The sequence below is a fragment of the Anomalospiza imberbis genome, chromosome 1, assembly GCF_031753505.1.
Source record: "Anomalospiza imberbis isolate Cuckoo-Finch-1a 21T00152 chromosome 1, ASM3175350v1, whole genome shotgun sequence".
Classification (NCBI taxonomy): Eukaryota; Metazoa; Chordata; class Aves; order Passeriformes; family Viduidae; genus Anomalospiza; species Anomalospiza imberbis.
The window spans coordinates 85,491,671-85,513,310 of NC_089681.1; the positions used below are offsets into that span (position 1 = coordinate 85,491,671).

Here is a 21,640-nt window from a genome sequence, read left to right on the forward strand (position 1 = left end):
TTCAAACAGTGCAGGCATTTTTCTTTCTTATTTGTTTTGAACATTTTTCCTTTGATGAGTTTTGTCTCATTACATTTCATACCAGAAGTAACTTTTTATCCCTTCAGGCCAATGAAATGTTGTTCAGTGGAAGGAAGTTGACGGCGCAGGAAGCTTGTGCCAAAGGACTTGTCTCCCAAGTGTTCTGGCCAGGAACATTCACACAGGAAGTAATGGTTCGAATTAAAGAACTTGTCACATGTAATTCAGTTGTAAGTTTCCTTTATCTTCTTGTATTTTTATGATTAGATGAATAAGAATTAATCTAATTAGTACTAGACTACATCTTTTTGTCCTGAAAAAACAAGTCTTTTCATGAAACAAGGACTGCATTATAGTACAGCAATGTTTTGTGACAGATTTTTATGTATCTTTCTGGTTTGGGGTTTTTAGGATTCTTAAAGTTTGTCTGATTCTTCTTAACTACAGTGTACTGTGGCATTTGATAAGGAACATAAACTAGCATTGGATTTTTATAATATAATCTGGTATTAACATAGTTGCTGAAGTCCAGTTTACTCTGATCAACAGTATAAACAGTTACCCTAACATCTACACAGAAATCTTGAGTTAGCTTGAGTTCTAATTTAAATTACCAAGGAAATAAATATGCTTTGGCATTATGCTGGACTTTGTTTTATGAGTAACACATAGTGGTTGTGTGTGCTACTGGCAGTAGCCCAAGATAGCATCAAATAGTGGTAATTTTAACTTTCTTGCAAGGAAAGATGCAGTACAAATTAGCTGTTCTGTGCATTAGAAAGTTTGGATTTTAAAAGCAAATTATTCATTTTCTAAACAAAAAAAACCAAATGAGATTTTTTTTTTCAGTGTATTTTAAGTGCTTAAGAAATCAAGATCTGGCCAGTGATTAGAGCAGTTTGGGAAAAGTGTGTCATGATTAGCCTTCACTACTATGGACTTGCAATTCCCTGTAGTTACAAAACCATATATATTTTTTTTCATAGTTATTTTATGATTTTCATTATTTTCACACTTCTGTGCACTTTTAAATTGTGCTGGTATAAGGTAAAGGAAATTTTGTGGGATGCCACAATGAAGATGACTATGAGAAACATTTCTTACAGTCATAGTAATGAATTGATAAGCTTAAGTTGATAATCAGCTCCAGCATTTGTCCATATAAACCTGTTATATGCCCATAGAAGCACATGGGGTGCTCAGTTCTCAGGCAATGCTAACCAATTTCCCCTTTTTTAATTTTGGCCCAGGTACTTGAAGAATCCAAAGCTTTAGTACGTAACATCATGAAGGTGGACTTGGAACAAGCAAATGAAAAAGAGTGTGAAGTTTTGAAGAAAATCTGGGGCTCAGCACAAGGGATGGACTCAATGTTAAAATATCTGCAGAACAGAATTGATGAATTCTGATGAGATGCCCGTGACACTGGAATTGTATTTCTTGGACACCAGGGCAAGCAAAATATGCCCATTTAAAAAACCCTTATATAAACTAACCCCTTGCTCAGCTTGGGAACAGGAGTGGACACACACCCCCCTCCCCTTTTATTGTCAAGGGGTTTAAAAGTACTGTATCTCTTAAATTTGAACAAAACTCCTTTCTCCCCGATTGTTACATGCAGATATATACACACACAAGTGTATGTGTGTGCATATATCTATATATGTCTTTTATATATATATATATATTTATATATATATAGATATAAATGTAGTATGTGTGAGAGTGTGTATGTAGACACACAGACACACAAGGTAAAAAATGATAGAGTGCACTACCAAACATCTCTTTAAAAGCTCTAGTTTTTGTTATCTTTGGCTAGTACTGTATCAAATAGAGAATGAATTAAAAAGTGAATGGTGTTGCATTATTTTCTGTGTGGCAGGGAAGTCTGGAGTAATGCTTTTCTTTTTCATGAGAATACAGAATTGAAACGGGTATTAGCCAGCCCTTGCTTTCTCTGCCCAATGAGTCAGCTTAGAGAAAAGGCATTGTCTAAGAAGAAGGTTGAAATACCTCAAGTAATGGAACATTCTAAAACTTTGGGGTAACTGAACCCTATTATGCTTAAATCACACATATCCCCAAAAAGAGAGTGTGCTCAGGATTACTGCAAAGGAAACACTCTGGTTTTTTTGGGGGGGGGAGGTATAGAGGGGTGGGAGGAGGGGGCCGGAGTATGTCTGATTCTTACCCAGACAGCATGAAGAAACCACTGTCTCTTAGGGAAGGGGAATGAGGGAGAGCCAGAGGGAAAGGGAAGGGGGAAAGAAGAAAAAGAAAAACCAACACAAAAAAAGCTTATTTTGCAGTATTAGTGAATCACTGAATATCTTATGTATGAATATCCTAAGTTATAAGTTAGTTTTAGTGGGTTTTTTAAAAGCCTCTCTGGGTTGATTTTTGTTGTTGTTGTTTGTTTGGGGGTTTTTTGTTTGTTTATTTTTTAATAACTACATAAGTGCTCCTGTTGCTGGGTGAAAATACTACTTTATATAGAGTTTGGGTTTTGTTTTTGGTTCTTTTTTCCTATTTGATGGTTTAATTGATGTATTACACCAAAAATGAATTTTATGTTCATAAATTTTTAGGTTCACTTAGAATATATTATTTAATAAGTTAAAATTCTTTTGGCACACTATTAAGTAAAAAAAAAAAAAACTCTTAAAAAAACTACCTTATATTAGATGTTTAATGTTCTTTGTCTATGCTTTTTTATTATTTGAAATATACACTATATGCAGTATGGTGTAAAAGAGTGCCCTGTGTAAATAGACCTATTTTGCATTCCTTTCAGGAGTGGTTATTGATTCCTGACTGCAGATATCTATTATTACTTGGGTATCTGTGCTTGCAATCTTATTGAATGTATTATGAAGAATGAAAATTAAACCTTATTTTTGTACAGTTTTGAACTTTTTACTTGGAACTGACCCACCTCCCCTTCCCAGTGGAGAGCTGTACAGTATGTAAATCTGCCTTTACCTTGGATTGGTACAGTATTTTTGCATCTGTGGGACCTACTTCTTTGTTCTAGTAGTTTGAACTATATATAAACTGTACAATCTGTAAAGTTTTTATAGAATAAATATTCAGCTGTGAAAACTGGTTAAATAAAACTAATATTTCTTAACACATTTTAAATGTGGCTCTCTCACAGAGTTGTCTTTTTCAAAGACACTTCCATTCTAATTTTGAAGTTGCTGAAGCAAATCTTGTAATTTAGAGGCTTTAGTATTTGTTTTATTTAAAAAGCTCTTAATTTCCTTCAAAATAAAACTTAATATTTAAGTCATTGATGTAAATTTTATAGAAGTTTTCTCTTGCAGGAGGTAGATGGGGAAAGAAGACATAGGGAGTCATTCTACTTTTAATTATTTTGTTAGCGTTCAGACTAACATTCAGTAAATGTTGGGTTTTTTTTTTTTTTCAATCTCTTAAAAGACTGTTTTCCTTACAATAGTGGGGGTTAAGTTAGAATTTCTTGGTTGAATTTGATTTTAGTGAAAAGGAGGAGAAATTATACCTTTACCTATGAGTTCCGTAATGTCAAACCTTTTGGAGTTCAACTCCAATTTGTATGAAGATTGCTTTTCTAGCACTTCTAAGGCCATAGTGTTCATATATATATATATATATATATATATATATGTATCAGCTGGGGGATTATTTATGCTTTCTTTAAGCATAAAATAACTGTTACAGTAAAGAAATTTAGAATTAAATCAGTTGAAGGTACAGGCAGTTCACCCAAAAACATAATTCTACTTAATTCATTTTTATTGTGTTGCTATCAGTCAGGCTTTTGTGCTGCCTACAGTTTGCATGATAAAATGGGAATAATTTATTGACTGTTTTAAATTGCTGTCTGACTGGAAAAAGTCATTCAGGCTACTTCACATGCACTGTCAGTAACTAACTTGATACTATTAACAAATTATGTTCTTGTGCATAAACAGTACACACCTTTTGTCTGTACACTGGACTACAGGAATAATACATCTTCAGGAAAATACTGTCCCATTCTTTTCAGTATGGGTCAATAAGTATCTTTTGATGTGTGGGAAGGTTACAGTCAAGTCAATTCAGTCTCTGCAAAGCCATAATAGAACAAAGACAGGAACACTATAGACCTCTAATAACAAGCAAGAAAACCTGAGAGATCATAAAAACTGACTTAAGACATTTTTTAATGTGTGTTTTCAAGGCTTTTCTTCACAGAAGAGACAGGTCTTTGTCAATTCTGATTCATTGCTGATGCTTGTACTGTTTTACACAGATTTGCAGCACTGCATGATTACCTAACCTGAAGCATCAGATTTAGGCTTTGGTGACTGAATCCAACCACAGTCACAAATGTTCTCCCAGGCATGTGCAAACTCTGCAGCCAGCATTTCTTCTAAAGCTCCAGATTTGGGGTCACAGCCTCCCAGATGTAGTGGTACTTCAAAATTAGTCTTCTGTGTTAATTCTAGTGTGAATTTGGAGGATTTTGGAGCAGCACAAATAGTTAAATTTGTAATTATGTAATGCAACAATTTAGAAACATCTTTCTAAATGACTGCCAAAAGAATTTCTATAGGACTTTTTAAAAAAAAAAAATTCTCTTGTTTTTCTCCTTCTCCTGTTTGGGTGCCAGTGTCTAGTCAATGGCTAGCAAAACCAGGAATAATGGTATTGGAATATAAAATTCAGCTAGTTTTATAGCCTTGCTCATTCCTGACCCCTGCATCTGCTGTCAAGACCATCCATTATCCTGATTGTAATCACTACTACAGTATCTGCTTAACTAGTTATGAAACATAGAGACGATCTGTGAGGCAACTGGCTGTGTTTGTGCTGAAATTTAAAAGTAGCACAGGAGCCTTCATAATGCAATGTAGGAGTTTGAGTTTTCTTTCTGAAATAGGCAACAGCCCAGGCACTACCCAAAACATCAAACTGACCAGCATTGGCCACTGGACTGCACTAACCAGTTTCCCCACAGAAGTTCTATCACATTCAAATTTATTTTTGGAAGTAAATAACAGAACTTTTCTCCTGATGAGCAAATAGTAGCAGAGACCCAGGGGCTGAAGGTACGTGGAGCTGTTTGAAAGCCACCTGTGTGCACTTAATCCCACCTTCTGCTGATGCATTACTTCGAGGAAAATCAGAGCAAGGTCTTAACTCTGGGTAAGCTAACCTACCACAGTTTGGGGTGGCCTGCAGATCTAAACCTGCCTATAGATTTTTTTCTGTGTTCATGCTCTCTAATTTGCACAGATCTGGGATTTAAAACTGTTCCTTTGAGCAAGTCCTCTACTGGATTGACAACATTGCTAAGAGACACTTCCCCGTAATTCAGAAGCTGTACCATTATTATTATGGAAAAAATGTTCAGGGGGACTAAATCACCTGTTTAGGTGGGATTCATTTCCTAAAGTCAGAACTGTACCCAAACAGTGGATAGAATAAGACTTCAACCAGTTAGGGAATGAGGGAGCAAACAAAACATTTCTGGCCAAATGGACAGGTAAAACTTACTTCAATAAATTGAGCCAATGCTCCGCCTAGGTTTGCTGCTGGAAGTTAAGGCACTTTCACATTCATCTGGCACATAAGTGTGCTCCTGAGAGTATGAGGAGAGTAGGAGGGAGGAAATGCTTCAGCTCAATTACAGCTTGCCACATGATTTTCCATCCTAAGGAACTGACACTAGCTGTCAACAGACTGTTACGGAGCTTGCAGCAGAGTCGGAGTTGGCAACCTTCAGTCATGCAGCGCGGGAGTTTGCCTTTCCAAGGAAAGAAGTATCTAGAAGGAGAGTGCCTGTATAGTACAAGATCACCATGGTCCTACCTTGTACTGCCCTCAGATATTTTTAGAAAATACTTCACTCACAGCCCTCTGCATTTTCTTTCCTTACTCAGGGGGTATATGACTGAAGTCATGCATCAAGTCATGCATTCCTAACAAACAAACCCTAAATCCTAAATCTCTTGAGGTACTCACAGGATGAAAAGTGGTTTGATGGGTGAAGATACTGAAGTGTGATGCAAAATGAGAAGATGGTGATAAAATTCTGGTCCTCCTCATCCCTCCTGCACAGGGAAAAATACAGCAAATAAGCAGAATTAGAAACCACCAAAAAAAAAACAATGTGTAGGAAGTAAATGGAGCTACAGAAAGAGGAATGGCAGCTATTCTCCCTCAAGTCCTCATTCTTACTGTGCTCAATTCTTGAAGAGCTGCAGCTGACAGGAACACCAGGTGGATGTATACCTGTCCCACACAGTCTGGAGGACACTATCAGTACCTGTGTCTAAACTCAGATTTTGAGTCCCAGGCTCTGGTCCTCATAGGCAACTTCAACCGCCCTGACATCTCCTGGAAGGACAACACACAGAAGGGAAGGCTCAGGCAGGATCTCATCAACATAGATAAACATCCAGCAGGCAGGATGCAAAGAGGGTGGAGCCAGGCTCTTTCCAGTGGTGCCTGGTGACAGCACTGGAGCAGTGGGCACACACTGAAGCACAGGAGGCTCCCTCTGAAAAGCAGGGAACACTTGCTTTACGTCAAGCTGATCTGAGCACTGGCACAGGTTGCCTGGAGAGGCTGTGGAGTCTCCAGTGTTGGAGGTACTTAAACTTCTGAGCACAGTCCTGGGTACACAGCTCATGGTGGTCCAGCTTGATCAAGGGTGGGTGGAACCAGATGATGGCCAGAGGTTCCTTTCAGCTTCTGCCATGCTGCAAGAAGAAACTAACGCCAACTTGCATTCGTTTTCCAACTCTCCAATCATGATCACAAACTTCTTCTCTGGCTTGGACTGCAGAGCTTTTGATCACTGTAGGCTTTAGTCTTTGAGAACCCAACTTCTGATGGATGATACCAGATCACCCAGAGCACGCATAAGTACAGGTCACCTCACAGGAGTGAGCTCAACGCATGTCAGTAAAACAGGGGTCATCTTTTACCCTGCCTTGCAAAAACATAAAGAAAAGTTATTAATTCAAAGAAAAAGAAATTTATTTCCTCTAGGATAAACAGGATTGCAATACTAAACCAAAACAAATCCATGCCTTACACCTGAAACATTGCTTTGGCCTCAGCAACTCCTTGAAATTTTGCATTGTCTTCCAAATTCTGTCTCAGTCTATGAAGGTGAACCCAGCCATGGCAGTAATGCTGAAGCAGAGCCACATGGACTTTCCAAGAAGTGGGTAGTGTGATCCTTTAGAGCCACTGTAACTCATCTGTACCACGTAGTCTGGGTATAACTAACTACTCACTATTGAGCAGCAACTGTGCGGCTCTGCAGGGTGAGAATTCAACTCATAATGCTCTAATAAACCAGTATTTCCTATATGCTGCTTTCCAAGATTCATAACCTTCTCCAGCAAAATATTCTGGCTGCCAGACAAAACTGAATTATTTGTTTCAGTAGAAAAAGGCACTCACTGAGGCCACCCCAAAGTCACGTGCTAAGTTAACTGGCTGCTGACAGTAGCAACTTCTGTGAAATAAGATGCTGCTCCTTACAAATACAAAGTTCTTGGAATTCACTGAGCTTGCCAAGGTCGGCTGAGATCTTTAACCAAACAATATTACTAAAAAACCCAAAACAAACCTAAAATGTGCTGTGCCAGGAATAACCAAAACAAACACTTCTACAGAAATCATGCTTGCATTATGTGATGTAAAGTAAAAATTACAAAATTATATAGTTTTCTTTCCATGTTCAAACATCAAAAAAATGTGATGGCCCCATATTTCTTTCCTTCTCTCTGCTGCACACACTCACACTCACCCACCTGTCCAGCCCTTATGCTCAGAAAGATGGGAGGGGATTTAAGCTGGAAACTTGATAAACCCAGAATGTACGTGCTGGAAGCATTCTTTTGGATGCTGAATAACAGTTAACAAAATTAAAACAGTGCAAAGCTGGGAGTTCTTAAACTGAATGACCCCTTCCTTGTATCAAGAGGATCAAAATAAGAAAACAAAGGGAAGCCACCGTGGTCACTAGAAGTTGTTCTACTTGGTTTTTGGTTGGTTTCTCATGGCCAATCATGTCAAAAGAAGGCTCTGCAATTTTAACTTTGTTATCTCAAGAGCTGGACTGTAACACCCAGAGAAGGATTTCTAAGCACAGTATTATGCCATATCTAAGAATAATTGAAGTCACACTTTTGTTTGTTAATGTTTCTGAAGGAATTATATGTTGGCAGAAAATTGCATTCTGGATGGAGATGAAACAAGTCCACACATCCAGGGGAAGAGAAAGAAAAAATTCAGGTCTTGACATCAATTTTCATGAAGAAAAATGAAACACACCAGCCATTCTGGTGGTGGAACCAGGTGCAACAATTCTATAATCTTTTGGACATTTTGGATAACCTCTTTCAGCTCATAAGAACAGGTTTAGTTTGCTGTAGAATCATAAACATCTTAAGCAATTGATATTAGTTTCTGGGGCAGCAGAATTGATTCCAATGTCTTCAAAAGATCCTTGCAAATTGTTAATCCTAATGATGTAAAGCAGGAAATTTGAAAATCTCACACAATCCACTCTCAGAATAAACCCTTAAAAATAATTCAGATCCCTGAACATTCTGTAAGCTGCTGGCACAGGAAGATAGGCTACTGCATTTAATACTTGAAAAAAATACAGCCCCAAGGTCTGCAGTTCAGGTTCCCCTACAATGGATATCCCCATGGCCACACCATGGTCACATTCAGGAGAAGGCAAATCTACTTTTCACATTCATTTAATTATTTTACATTCTGTTACAGGTTTAGCAGGTTAGATCGGCAAAGAGATTTTTCATAGACATTAAACATTTTAAACATAATTGGTTGAAAACAGTTTTCAATGAGGAAAAGAAAAAGCACTAGGCGTACAAGAATGATATTAATGAGGTACCTCAAAACCTGAAAATAAGTGAGGCATTCCCAGAAATTTTTGGTTAGCCTACATTTAAAATGCCATTCAGCTCCCTCACTGCACTTCCGAACAGCAGGATGCTTCTACCCAATGCTCACGTGGTAAATTAATGCTTTGGGAACGAAACTCACTGAGCAGGAGATGTGGCACATCTCCTACACAGTTCTGGACACACAGGCATTAAAACCACAATTTTGCCACTGAGCTGGGACAGGACCTGAGGGAATTGCCTGCAGTTGTGTCAGGGTGGGTTTAGGTTGGATATTAGAAAATGTTTCTTTCCCCAGAGGGTGGTTGGGCACTGGAACAGGATCCCCAGGGAAGTGGTCACAGCACCAAGCCTGACAGAGCTCAAGAAGCATTTGGACAGTGCTCTCAGGCACATGGGGCGACTCTTGGGATGTCCTGTGTGGGACCAGGTTGGACTTTGGGATCCTTGTAGGATGGACTTTGTGTATCCTTCCAACTCAGGATGCTCTGTGATTCTAAGCAATACAGCAGTCCATAGTGCTAATATATATAAAACAATTAAATTAGTCATATAAAAATTTCCCATAAGTTCCTGACAGGGTTTGGTTGGCTGAAAATAAATGAGACTTCAGAAATCCTCAGCAAAGTTTTGTATCCCAGGAAGGTGCTTTGAGCATGGGAAGTTCCCTGATGGACAGTATCTGGCCAGCACTACACAACAACCTCACACACCATCATTATTTCCCCATCTCTGACTTTCTTAGATCTCCTGTAAACTCATCCTGATGTAGGAGAGCAGCTGTAATCTGAGAAGAGCTGCAGCACCAGCAGCCAGAGGTGCATTATCACCGAGGAACAGCAGCCCGCAGGACAAGGCACGAGTGAGATAAGCACTGGATTTTCCCTCCAGGCCCCTGCTTCAGACTGAAACCACTGGCATGGAGGACAAAGGAGAATCAGAGCATCCCACCCCAAATCCACGGGTACCGCAGGAGAGGCACAGCCCCTCCACAGGGATGACAGCCAAGATTAAAGATCCTCGACATCCGTTGTTCCTATCGGGCACAGCAGGAGCTCTGTTTGAGGAGCTGCAGAGGCGCCTGTGCCTGGACTGCTGCCACGCTTGACCCTGCAAATCACTGATGGTAAAAGAGCAGAGTGCAGCACTGCTCAAGTTGCAGACTTGCCCACTTTCCCCACCAGACCAAGGCACTATCAGCACCTCACAGGCTTGATCCCAGCTCACACCAGCAGCACAAAACTGCCCCTTCCAGTGTGCTCTCCCTGATAACTAAAGCCATCCACGCCTACACCCTAGATATGGAAAGGAGTTATCCAGGAGCCTGACAGAAATGGCCTATTCCTTCTGGAGAATGTGGGGCCAGAGGCAAGAGTGCAAAAAGTGCTGCCCTACCCCAGGCGCCCTCAGATCATGGCACTTGCAGCCCAGAGGCTGCTGGGTGGCCAACATCTGCTGCCAGCTCTTTCTCTTTGATTCGTGTTCTGTAGAGGGGCATCAAAATACCTCGGAAGCATTCACTGACCAGCTGCCACAGACACAGAGTGGTTGTAAATGAGGAATGATGCAAATGCCAAAGCCTCTCAGGCTTCAAGTTCAAAATATATTTAGAAATTCTCTTTTGAACAATAAAATTTAAAAACGCAGAGCGCTGTGTGTTTCCCAGCAGCAAGACCTGGCTCTCTAGGTTGGGGATTTGATCCTGTGGAGTGACACTCTGGCTTGTTGCTGCCTCTGATAGGATTACATTTATCAGGGAGCTGGAGGGCCTCTGCGACTCGGTGTCTCTGTGGGAGCCCCTAAGGGGAAAATCAGAGTCTCCTCAGAACTGACAGGAAAATTTAAGACTTCCTCAAAAAAGAAAAGAAGCAAGGCAAAAGAAATCTAAGGGAAGAAGGGGAACTGTTCCTAACAATCATGATAATTGCAGTTTTGTAAGTTCAGCTGGCTGGGTGCCCAGAATGGGTAAAAAAACCCCAAACCAGTTTAACTGACAAGCATATAACCATTTGCACAGCCATGAAGCAAAGCAAAATTACCTCCAACTTTTCAAAAATCTCAGTTATCGATCTTCCCTCATATCTGCCTTTTTTCTATTTGAGCAAATTAATGAACCTAGGTTTTAAAACAGTCGCAAAGCTTTACATTTCTGACAGTAACCATGAGATTTAGACACACAACTCTCAGTAAAAAAAAACAGGAAATAAATCTTGCTTAAAATTTTTAAATACCTTATTTAAAATATGTTTATGATACATAATAAGCCAACTACACACACCCAATGCATAATATTCAGTAGTCAAATATATAACCTGCATGGATAACTTTACCAATAAGTTTACAATGTTTTGCCCATCATAAGAATTTTAGCTACATTTTTGTCTCTAATGTTCTTTTTTTAAAGGTTTCACTAAGAAGTCACCCAATTACCTTTGCATCATGACAACTTCAAACTTAGGTTCATCCCCCTGCCGCAATGACCTACCATTGCAGCAGTACAATTTCTGAATTCAACACTTGTGAAAATAAGAAATGTTCACAAAACTGCAGATAAAGGCATCCTGGCACATCTTCTGAAGCTTTACTTTAAAGGTTCTTGGTGCAAGATTCTATAGGGTGGGGAATTTTCACAAGGAATTCCAGGCACTCTAGAAGTGGATATCAGGCATCCTCCTTGATGTCCTCTGTGGTAAACAAAAACTTAATTTCTTTTTTAAACAGAAAGTGGAACGGTGAAATGATTTTGGACTGTTATTTGATCTGCACATGGTTTTCCTGCCTAGGAAGAGTTAATCCATGCAGTAGTTTTTTTCTTTAGCAGGAACTACACATCCCCTGATTGAATCATACAAAATACAGAATGATAAGAAATAGTGTCCCTCAGGTTTACTGAGGGAAGACGCAGGAGCCACATGAAAGAGGAACCCCATAAGGCTGTGCACTGTATTCTCCCTCATCTTTTGGATCAGTACAGAACCTGTCCATGTGTTTAACCCCCTTCATCCCTCTCTGCTCCCTTGCCTTTGTTCAACCACTCTTGAAGCAGAACTTCAGCAACACTCAGAGCAACTTTTGACAAGGACATGTAAAACCTTTCTCAACTGAGGCCAACAATAGCTGGAAAAGGAACATGGGTGCTGGAGGAAGCCTGGCACTTTTCTGGTTTGAGCTACCCGCAGCTGCTACTGTACAACACTAGAGAAACAAACACTGAGGCTCTTAATTGCCCATTCACACTGACATAAAGTAGGCCTTGAGCACTGTTGGCTACAATTAGCCCAAAATTATATTTACTAACTAATTTTAATAAGTTTATCTTCCCTAATGATCATTTTGTATCAGGAGAGAATAAGTAGTCCCTCAGGATCCAGTTTTTTTTCCTTGAGCCTTTGCAAGACACTGGTTTCTCAACCCTTGATGCCAGCTCCCCACATGCTCAGAAGGACATAAATCACAATTTCATCTAATCTGCATCTTTTCTAATAAAAAGAAAGCTCATTCCTCTCCTAGCATTATGTCAGTATTCATCCTCAAGGTCCCCTGAAGCTGCATCCGATTCCTACCAGAGTACAAAAATGACTGGAGCACAATCTTTTGGTTGCCTTTATTCAAATCCTTTAGTCTGTTTTGCTGTTATCCAGCTTTCCCACAAACCCAACTTGATGCCTGCTAACACAATGCACAGTACCCTGGCTCAAGACTCGCTGTTTATGCTGCTCTGGACACGTCTCTTTCCCTGCCCCCCAGCATCTCTGTGCTTTATTTGCTCTGCGGACTTGTGCCAAATGCTGAAGTCACAGTCTGAGTTTTCAGTTAACTCATATCCCTACCTCTTTTTCCTATTCTTATTGCCTTTCCTCACAAACATCATCAGGTTTGAATAGCTCAGTCTTTTTCATACCTGCCATGTATTTACTTAATGAGCAACTGTGGTTTATTTTTCTTTTCCCCCTTCTCATGAAAACCTGGCAGCTCACAGTGCTCCATCCTTGTGCATTTGCATATCACCTGGGATAGTCTGGACCTCACAGTGACATGGAGGTTAAGAAATATGAAGCTTATTTTGGCTCTGTTGTGATTCTGAATCCTAGCAGCCAACTTGCTTCTTTCAAAATGTCATTTTTCAGCAAAACCCACAGGCTTTTAGACTCTAATTCATCCCAAAAATACGTTCAGATGAACAGGCTCCAGCCAGCTCTCACTTGCCATGAAGCCAACATGCTAATAGAGCTCCATCTTTGCTTTCAAAAACCTCATGACAGGATAATTAACTTAATAGTCCAGACTTCTCTTGGGTCAGCTTCAATTCCTTTCCCAGAAAATTTCCCCAGGCTCTTGACAGTATCTTGAAACTGGTTTTCACTGTCTCACACTGTTACTGCTCTTGACAGTTTGTTTCAGGATTTTCCCATGTACTAACCTTATCCATCACCAAGGTATGCCAGATGCCATTGAACGAGAAGGAAAACCAGGAGTGATGGATCCCCTCAGTAACTCCCCAGTACCTGGTAAAGAGGGCATTTTCCTGCTGGCAGCAACACCCTCAGAGCAGCTACAGGGACACAACTCAACAGCAGCACCATGTCCAACTGCAGCACCATGAGGCAAGGACATTTCTGATCTTTCTTTAAAATGACCAATCAGGTTTAAAAGCATTGGATTGGGTGAAACTCTCTGCAGTGCATTTCCCTCTTCTGCAGCCTCCCTTTTGTAGTAAGAGCAAAATCTTTTGTGCAGCTTTGCTACTCTTCTCCATTACTTTTTTTTTTTTTAAAGGAAGTACCAGAAGGCAAAGATTATCTGTTTTTACACATTAGTATTGCACTTGACATGATGCTGCTAGCAGGTTATGGTATTTCATGTTCAGAACAGATTAGGAATTGGGCAAAATGCTCAGAAGTTGCACCGTTTTGCTCTTAATATGCTACTACCCATAGTGAATCCTTCATTGACAACATCCAGAAAGTTCATGCAGGAAGGGTTTAGACAGCAGGAATAAAGTTTATACCCTCTGCAATAAAATTGACTGTAGTAATTTCAAATTACAGACACAGGGAAAAATCTGTGGAGGTCAAAAAACAACAACAAAAAATAGGCAGACTGAAGATGAGTGAAGTCAAGAGAAACTGAAGTCCACAAGAAGCTGCTACTTATTTCTACTTCTGAATGGAAACAGGATTCTTTGACAAAACTGATTCCAGAAAAGTATGCCCCAACTCAGGGTCACACAGAAGAACTCAGAGCTGATGAGGACTCAGTTCTAGGGCCTGCTGTCACCAGATGATGTCACCCACAGCAGTACTTATTTATGAGCCTGCATGCTTGCAGGTGGATTAACAAAAACATTTAAATGCCTTTCATGGGCAATTATCAAGCGGTTTTTTTTCTTGCCATAGTTTTACAAGGTCAAAAAACCAAAAGAGTTTGCACAACACCGATCAGCTTCTTGATTTTTTTTTTTTTGCACAGGTTATTGCATTTGTCAATTTTCTCTTAGAACAGGGCAATATCTCATCTCATTTGATTGGGAATGGAGTGAACTTAACATGCTCAGAGGTATTTGGCATTGTAACCTATTCGTTCATTAGGAAGAAAAAAACCCAGGTTCTTACCAAGTAGGGGACACTGTGGGAGAGCCTGAGACTTCTTTATGCACACTGCAATCAACTATCTAAACATTCTGTTCTCTTGTGACCACGAGACTCTCCGATTGTTTGAAGATGAGTTTGGAGAGAAACACAACAGAACCTCATCTTATGCCTGGAAAATACTGTATATCTTTCTAGATTATTATCAAAAAGATTCAAGGCAAAATTTTTCGTATTTAATCCATGTCCAAGACCAATTTCTAAATCCATTTTCATCTTTAGCCTTTAAAATTTTTTTTGCCAAAATTGAATTTAGAACGGCAAAGGGGGCCAACCACAACCCTTTTAGAGTAGTAGCTGTATGAGCTGCACACCTTAAAAAAAACATGGTGCTTCTACCATGTCCTCACAAATTACAGGGACAAGCATCTATGACGTTTTGGACAAAGTCTGGTTCATGAAGCCATTTCTGTGTTATTGAAAAAGCTTCAGCCAAACATCCATTGTATGTTACCACTGCAGTTTTCAACTTTTACAAACAGATGTCAGTGAATCCAGGAGGACTTGAACTTCCTGAACCAACTCACCAGGGCATACTGAAGTAAGACAAGAAAGAACTGTTCCAGATTATGAAGCACCAAAGAAGCCCTGCATGGGGCAAGCCTACCTTCTGACAGTCATATTAAAGATTTTCTTCACAGCTCACCCCTCAAGAGATCCTTCAGCATATAATTCATTTGATCCAACCATGCATTAGAGAAGAAGCAGAGGGAGTAGCATCTGGATCTAAAAAAATCTCACGTTTATTTGAAACTGAGCAGCAGCTCCACTCTGAGCCCCCAGAGAGGAAAAGTCAGCATAGCTTGTCATTCACAAAAGAAACAAATCTGTAAAATAAAACATTGGCTTTTCCACCTGGTCTGCCAACAACAGTGAGGAGCTTTGCCTAGAGCTTGTGTGCTTTCTTACATGGAAGTGTCATGGCTACGCTCCAAGCTCCCACTTCCATAGGAGCTATACAAGAGGTTCCCACGGCCAACAATACCTTGGGGACTTGAAAGAAAGCTACAGGAATTCTTCATTATTTAAAAAAGCACTCCCTTCTCTTCAAGGGAAGGCAGAGAGAAGAGAGGTTCCCATGCAAAGTAACAGGGGTGAGGTTGGGCTGGAAGCCCTTTTGAAGCCACATCTTATATCGCTTCCCAAAAACATGTTCAATCCCTGCTGAATCTTGCCCCTCTAAATATTTGTTGCAAGGTATAGAGCTCTGATTTCACTCTAATTTAATGAGAAGCTTAATGTCTAAATGTTTTGAGCGTTGCTTGGGGAATAGCAAAGAAAGCCTGGCAGCAAGAAGCAGAGAAAAAGGAAAGAAAAAAATTAAGTCTCTGACCCTTTGAGAAATCAGGGAACCAAAAAAGCATCCTACTGATTCTGCAAAGTTTAAGGGACTTCTATCAACGGGATCAAAACTTGGCTCCTAAACCTCATGTATAATCCCCAAAATAAAGGTCTGGCTGCTTCCCACCAAATGCATCAGTTTTTTCATAGATCACATAGAACTGACATGCTTATAATAGGAGCCATAATTAATAGTATTTCAGCAAAACAATGCACAGGAATCTCTCTCTGCTCGACTGAAAGCAAAGTCCTACAGCTAAAAATCTCAGCCTTCCTCTCAGGGAGAGCAGAACAATGAATCTTGCTGCAGAGTGACATATTCCAGGCAATTACAAGAGCTGCAGACCTCAAAGCCACACTCTGAGCATGACTGGAACATAAATAGATTAGCAACTGCTAAAGACTGCTCTTCCTCCTGATTCACAAAGCATGTTCCCACTTTGCTTTTGATGCCTTTAATGATGCACAACCATTCTTTTATTAAGAAAAGCCATTTCACGTTTTTATAAATATCCCAAATGCTCCATGTTACCCTTAGTTACCCTTCATCCCTCTGTTCTCTGCAGTGCTGCTGACTAAATGGAGCCATGTTTTTCCAGCACATTACAGGCTTGCCTTAAGCAGAGCAAATCCCATCCTACTTTCTTCACTTACATCATCCCAGGTAGAGGAAAGATAGGACTTGTTTTGCGCTGAAGCCCTGGCCAAAATCACCCCGGCTCTGATTAGCAGTCTTCAGAGGAAAATGGATGTGGCAAGCACCAGTTCCAGGTTCTGAGGTAAATTCTGTGAACACTAAATGGTAACGTATGGCTCTCTCAGGGTGCTTTGCAAAGCAAGAAGCATCTCTGAGGCTGTTGCATTGAATGGGAAAGTGTCAGAGCAGCTCAGAACTGCCGAGCTATTTGTAGAAGGTCAGCCGGCAATTTGTTACCAGGGCTACAAGTAAAACCCAGAGGTGTCTATCACTGCACACCAGGCACCCTTCACCTTCTATCTCAAACTGTCTGTCCTCATGTTCTGTCCCACCTCCTCGAAAAAAAACCCAAAGAACCCAACCAAAACACCTCCACCAGATTTCCAGTTCTACCAATGCAGGCTGCATTAGAACCCAAAAGAGCAATGCCATTGGGGAATTAATTGTCACAAATAAGCACCACATTGGTTTGCTTTTTTAATGTCTTCAAAACTCTGTAGGGACTGCTGCTTTTTACAGATATAATCTGAGGGCGTTTATGTAATTTTAAATACTTAATTCATGGAGCTTGCAAACCCATACAATGAATTGCTAAATGCGAGCTATTCCTACTGACCTTTCAGATCAGTGCAGGCACAGAGGTTCCATGAGACTCAGACTGTGATTCTGAAGTATTTAACATGGGAGATGCAAGTCATGTCATCCTGAACAGTAGCACAGATATCAGTGACACCGGGAACACACACCATCACCTTCCTATCAGATCGGTCACAAGTACATGATATGGCATTTAAGTCAATTATAGGAAAGCAAATTATACCCAATGATCACAAAGGTCAAAAATATGTGAGCACACTTAAATAATTTTATGGGGCTACAACACCTTGTTCTGACACCAAGAGAGCTAAAGATGGTTTTAATATCTGACCAAAAAACAGGCACAAAGACCAATGTATCACTGCTGGATTTTGCATCTGCTCTGCAAAAGCTGACCATTTAAATTCTCCATTCCCATCAATAACGAAGAAAACTCTTCATAAATAGGAACTGGCATTGTCCAATGATGAAGTAGTGCCCAGTTCGTTAAGGATTATATTCCATGCCAAATTACAAAAACTTGAAAATTGCCATGTAATAGCACTAGCTTCCTGTAGAGTCTCAAGATAAAGCCTTTTAAAAATGCATACTCCTTCTGGCAGCACTGAATAGGGCTAAAAACTTCAACAGTGACAAAACTAGAAATACTTGTCTTCATGATAAATCAATAAATGTGATTCAACTGCAACCACACAATAAAACTTAGTCCCTTTGCCTTCTCTGTACCTCTACTGATAGATGATGAGAAAGGCTGACAGTATCTCTAGAACCTGGCCACCTGCCTTAGGCATTAACAGCAATAATATTAATAACAATATTTATCTATATTTTACAGTGGGGTGGGGAGGGTGCAGAAGAGCCTATTCCAGTGCTTAGGATATTCTTCAACTACCCAAGTCAAACACATCCATATTCTAATAACTAAATTGTTCTAAGAAAGTTAACTAAAAGAAATTTGTCTTAGCCAAGGCTCCCTGCTCTTTGCTTTCTGGAAAGCTGAAAACTGCTCAAAGTCACTTTAGCTCTCCCTTTTTGCTCCTGCATACAGCTGCATTAAAATAAATTCTATTCAGTAGTGCTGGAAGCTACTTCCAAGGGTGAAACAGAGGCCACTGCTTTATAAGAAGTTGCCTTAGTTTATAGTAGATATTTCTGAAGTTCTTGTTACTATTCAGAAGGTGGTGGTTATTTAATAGCCCACTAATTGAATTAGTCTCCAGTTTTGGTCTTTAAACTCCACTGTGTGAATAAAAATGATAAAGAGAAACAGTTCAAGCATGTTCCAGCATAGTTGCCACATTAAGACAGAGTCAATTTCATGCATTAATCTTTAATTAACAGCATCAGAGGAACTATAATCTAGCAGCTAGAGTACTGGACTAGCTACAAAAAGCCTTCATTGTAATCCCAGATCAGCCACGGATTTGGTATGCACCTCCCATGAGATGGGGAAGAGAAACACCCCTTGAAGTTCTCCTTTTCCTTTATGTCTTTTGTCTGCATTACCATTTCTTTTTGTAGTAGCTGTAGCAGGGGCACTCCCTGCATGAGCAAAACTCCACCATGGCTCTGCAGCATTGGGTGAGCAGCCCAGGTGCTAATTGCAATTAACAACAACATCAACAGAATCTGACCTATCTCAAGAAGGTTGTAAATTTTTGGCATTTCTATAATTTCTCTATAAACCAAAGGGAGGCAACCTGTAGCAAGAAATAATAAAAGCACACAAATCACTTCCAACAAGAAAAATATGGCCTATCTTTGTGAAACCTTCCTTACTCCCAGAACTGATATGCAAACTGAGGAGATACAAACTTGCCTTTTTCCCAGTCATCCAACTTAACATATTGACTAGACTCTCCAAAATGGATATTTCCCAGTAAATGAGAGCATGATGCAACCAGAAGAGAGCTGCTGTTTCTCTTTCATTAAGTTCTGTCACCTCCCTTTCAAGCTGCCTTAGATTAGCATAGGTTCTTTTCTCTCCTGCATTCCCCAAACTCTGTGCCAAATCTTGCTGTTTTCCCCCTGGAAACACAGGATGTCAGGAATCTGAGAAAGAAATTTCTCTTCCACATCCTTATCTCTAACTTTCCCCAGAGTCCCCTCATGCTAATATTCCTTTTCTCACACAACTATCAGTGGTGCTACTATCATCATTAGTCTCCCACTCTTCCTCCTAAAGGGATGTACACCTTTATGGGATACATACCTTTATTTCTCCAGACAGGTTTCTGATTCAGGCAGCATTTGCAAACCAAAAAGGCAGATATGTTCTATTTAGAGTGAGTCTGTGCAACACATGTTATCCAACTACTTCAGCTTTCATCTTCCTCTGTCAACATGAAAGTTTGTCCTCTATTTGTTCTACACCCACCAATCTATGAGCACCTATAAACACTTAATCAAAGATAGTGTGCCTGGAAAAGCACGAGGTCTTTGTGGCCCATTTCCAGAGGGTCCTGCTACCCCCCAGTAACTTCTCAACAAAATTCCCTCTCCATCCACCAGCAGAGAGGCAGGACTGCACAGCTCACTAGAGAGGCTGAGGTTAAAGCAGAGCAATTCCCTAGCGCTCAAGGAGTGGCTAATCACGGTCTGTTCGCATTCCAGGACAACAAAACCTCTACTTCTCACACAACAAGCTTGCCTCAGGCTTGTCTCTGCATTCAGATATTTGGCTCTCCTTCCCCATGCTAGATAAAACACTCCCCTGAGGCAAATTTTTTTAGTAAGCACTTAGTCGCCTTTGATCTCAGAAGCAGCTGGTGCACAGCTGCTCCCCATTACTTTTGCAGCTCTCAGGAACCTTTTGCTTTTTCCTGTCCTCCCTTACAGGCAGGCACAAAGGGCAAGAAAATCACCAGCAGCCATCTTTCATTCTCAGGCAAAAACTTTTATTTCCACCTCATGTGTCCTGCCCCATTCCTCCTTGAACTACTGCCCACCTGGCTCCGTCTCAGATCTTCCCTCCTAACGGGATCCCCAAACATGTGAACAATGCCTTCCTATTCCTCTTCTCAGCAAGGGTCTCCTCCATGCTTGGGAATCTCCTGGAGAGACACAGTACTCCACTGAGATGGTAAAGGACAGGCTGCTCTACCTCATCCCAGGAAAAAAAAATATTCCCTTGGGTTAATTTTTTTTTCCAGGAGGTAAGAGAGGAGTAAATTCCACCCCAGTTTTTCTTCTCTGAAACTATAAAATCCAGCAAGCACAGGAAAGCCTCTCTCCTTAGAGGCAAGTGCAAAATTGGACCTTGCTAGGAAGCACAGATCTGGTTAGCACAGTATCACCTCACAGAGCCTAAGATTAGACCAACTGCAGTGCCTATTAACAGCACCAAATTTCTCAATTTTACTTTACACGGGTTTAAAGAAAACAGGAGAAAGCTAGAAACCAGCCCAGCATCTCAAGTTACAGCATTCACAGACAGTATTTTAATACCTTCCCTAGCTGGAAAAGCCATTTGAAGCCACCATCAGCAGAAAACTATGGACTGTAGGATGCAGCACAGCCACTACAACACTGAGTTTTGAGAAACGCTTGCAGTCCGTTGCCTATGTACACAGAAGGTGAGGGTAACTACTGACCAATCTGCTGAGATTTCCCTAGACACCCACCAAAAACAAACAAACAAACAAACAAACAAAACCTTAATACTCACATGCTGAAGAGAACTAGGAGCTGAAATCCTTTTTCTCAGCTTGCCTTCCAGAATGGTGCCACTGAGGCAATCGCTCTGCACCCACCAGCACTTCTGCAGCTCCTTCTCTACCAAGGAACCAACGTGCTCTTACAACCCTTAGAAAAATCACTTCACCTGATTTTCATTAGAAAAATCACTTCACCTGGTCTTACTGCTGCCTCTTCAGAGTCAAGTCCCACAGCTGCTTCTGGAACCGCTATGGGAAGCAAACCCAACCTATACAAGATCCTTACTTCTGGGTGGCTTTTTTTCCCCCTCAAGCAGAATATATTACACTTGGTTTTATACCCGCACACACTGTTGAGGAAAATGTTTTACTAGAATCTGGTAGAAAGATGATCACATTCACAGGGCCTACGGTTAGTAGCTCTGAAGCTACAAACTTCAATTTTTCATAAAAATTTAGGATTTAAACTTTGTATTAGAATTTTTATTACAGGTGTAGCTTCCAGGAAGACTCAAGTAAAAACTCAACCTTCTGGTCAAGAGGAAAAAGGAAGATACTTCTTGTTACCAGTTTCTTTTATGTAAGTCCATAATGCCTCAACAGACTCTTTCAAAAGCAGACTTCAGTCAACAACTCAAGCCCTTCACACTGATGCACAGCAATGAAACACAACCATGTTAAGTATTCCCTAGTCATGTGCCAAGGCAAGAATTTTCCCAGACTCTTATACCATTGTCTATTCGGTTTGTGATTGTGTGA

General features: G+C 40.4%; 1 protein-coding gene and 1 long non-coding RNA gene across 6 annotated transcripts in view; one reads left to right on the plus strand and one right to left on the minus strand.

Annotated features, from left to right (window-relative positions):
* Positions 1-3,165, plus strand: part of CDYL (chromodomain Y like) — a 103,589-nt gene extending 100,424 nt beyond the window's left edge. For all 4 annotated transcript variants that reach the window (XM_068198696.1, XM_068198668.1, XM_068198675.1 and 1 more), the window contains 2 exons: positions 108-251; positions 1,272-3,165. In XM_068198696.1, the coding sequence (XP_068054797.1) occupies positions 108-251; positions 1,272-1,430 (303 nt within the window). In that variant the 3' untranslated portion in view covers positions 1,431-3,165. The remainder of the gene's footprint in view (positions 1-107; positions 252-1,271) is intronic.
* LOC137478712 (uncharacterized) lies at positions 83-21,105 on the minus strand. Of its 2 annotated transcripts, XR_011001754.1 has the most exons (5): positions 20,893-21,105; positions 15,198-15,316; positions 6,016-6,104; positions 3,988-5,371; positions 83-334 (listed from the first exon to the last, which is right to left on the minus strand). It is a non-coding gene; the product is annotated as an uncharacterized lncRNA (long non-coding RNA). The 2 variants fall into 2 exon arrangements; XR_011001750.1 differs by lacking the exon at positions 3,988-5,371 and having other exon boundaries at positions 20,893-21,031.
* Positions 21,106-21,640: the final 535 nt, after the last annotated feature.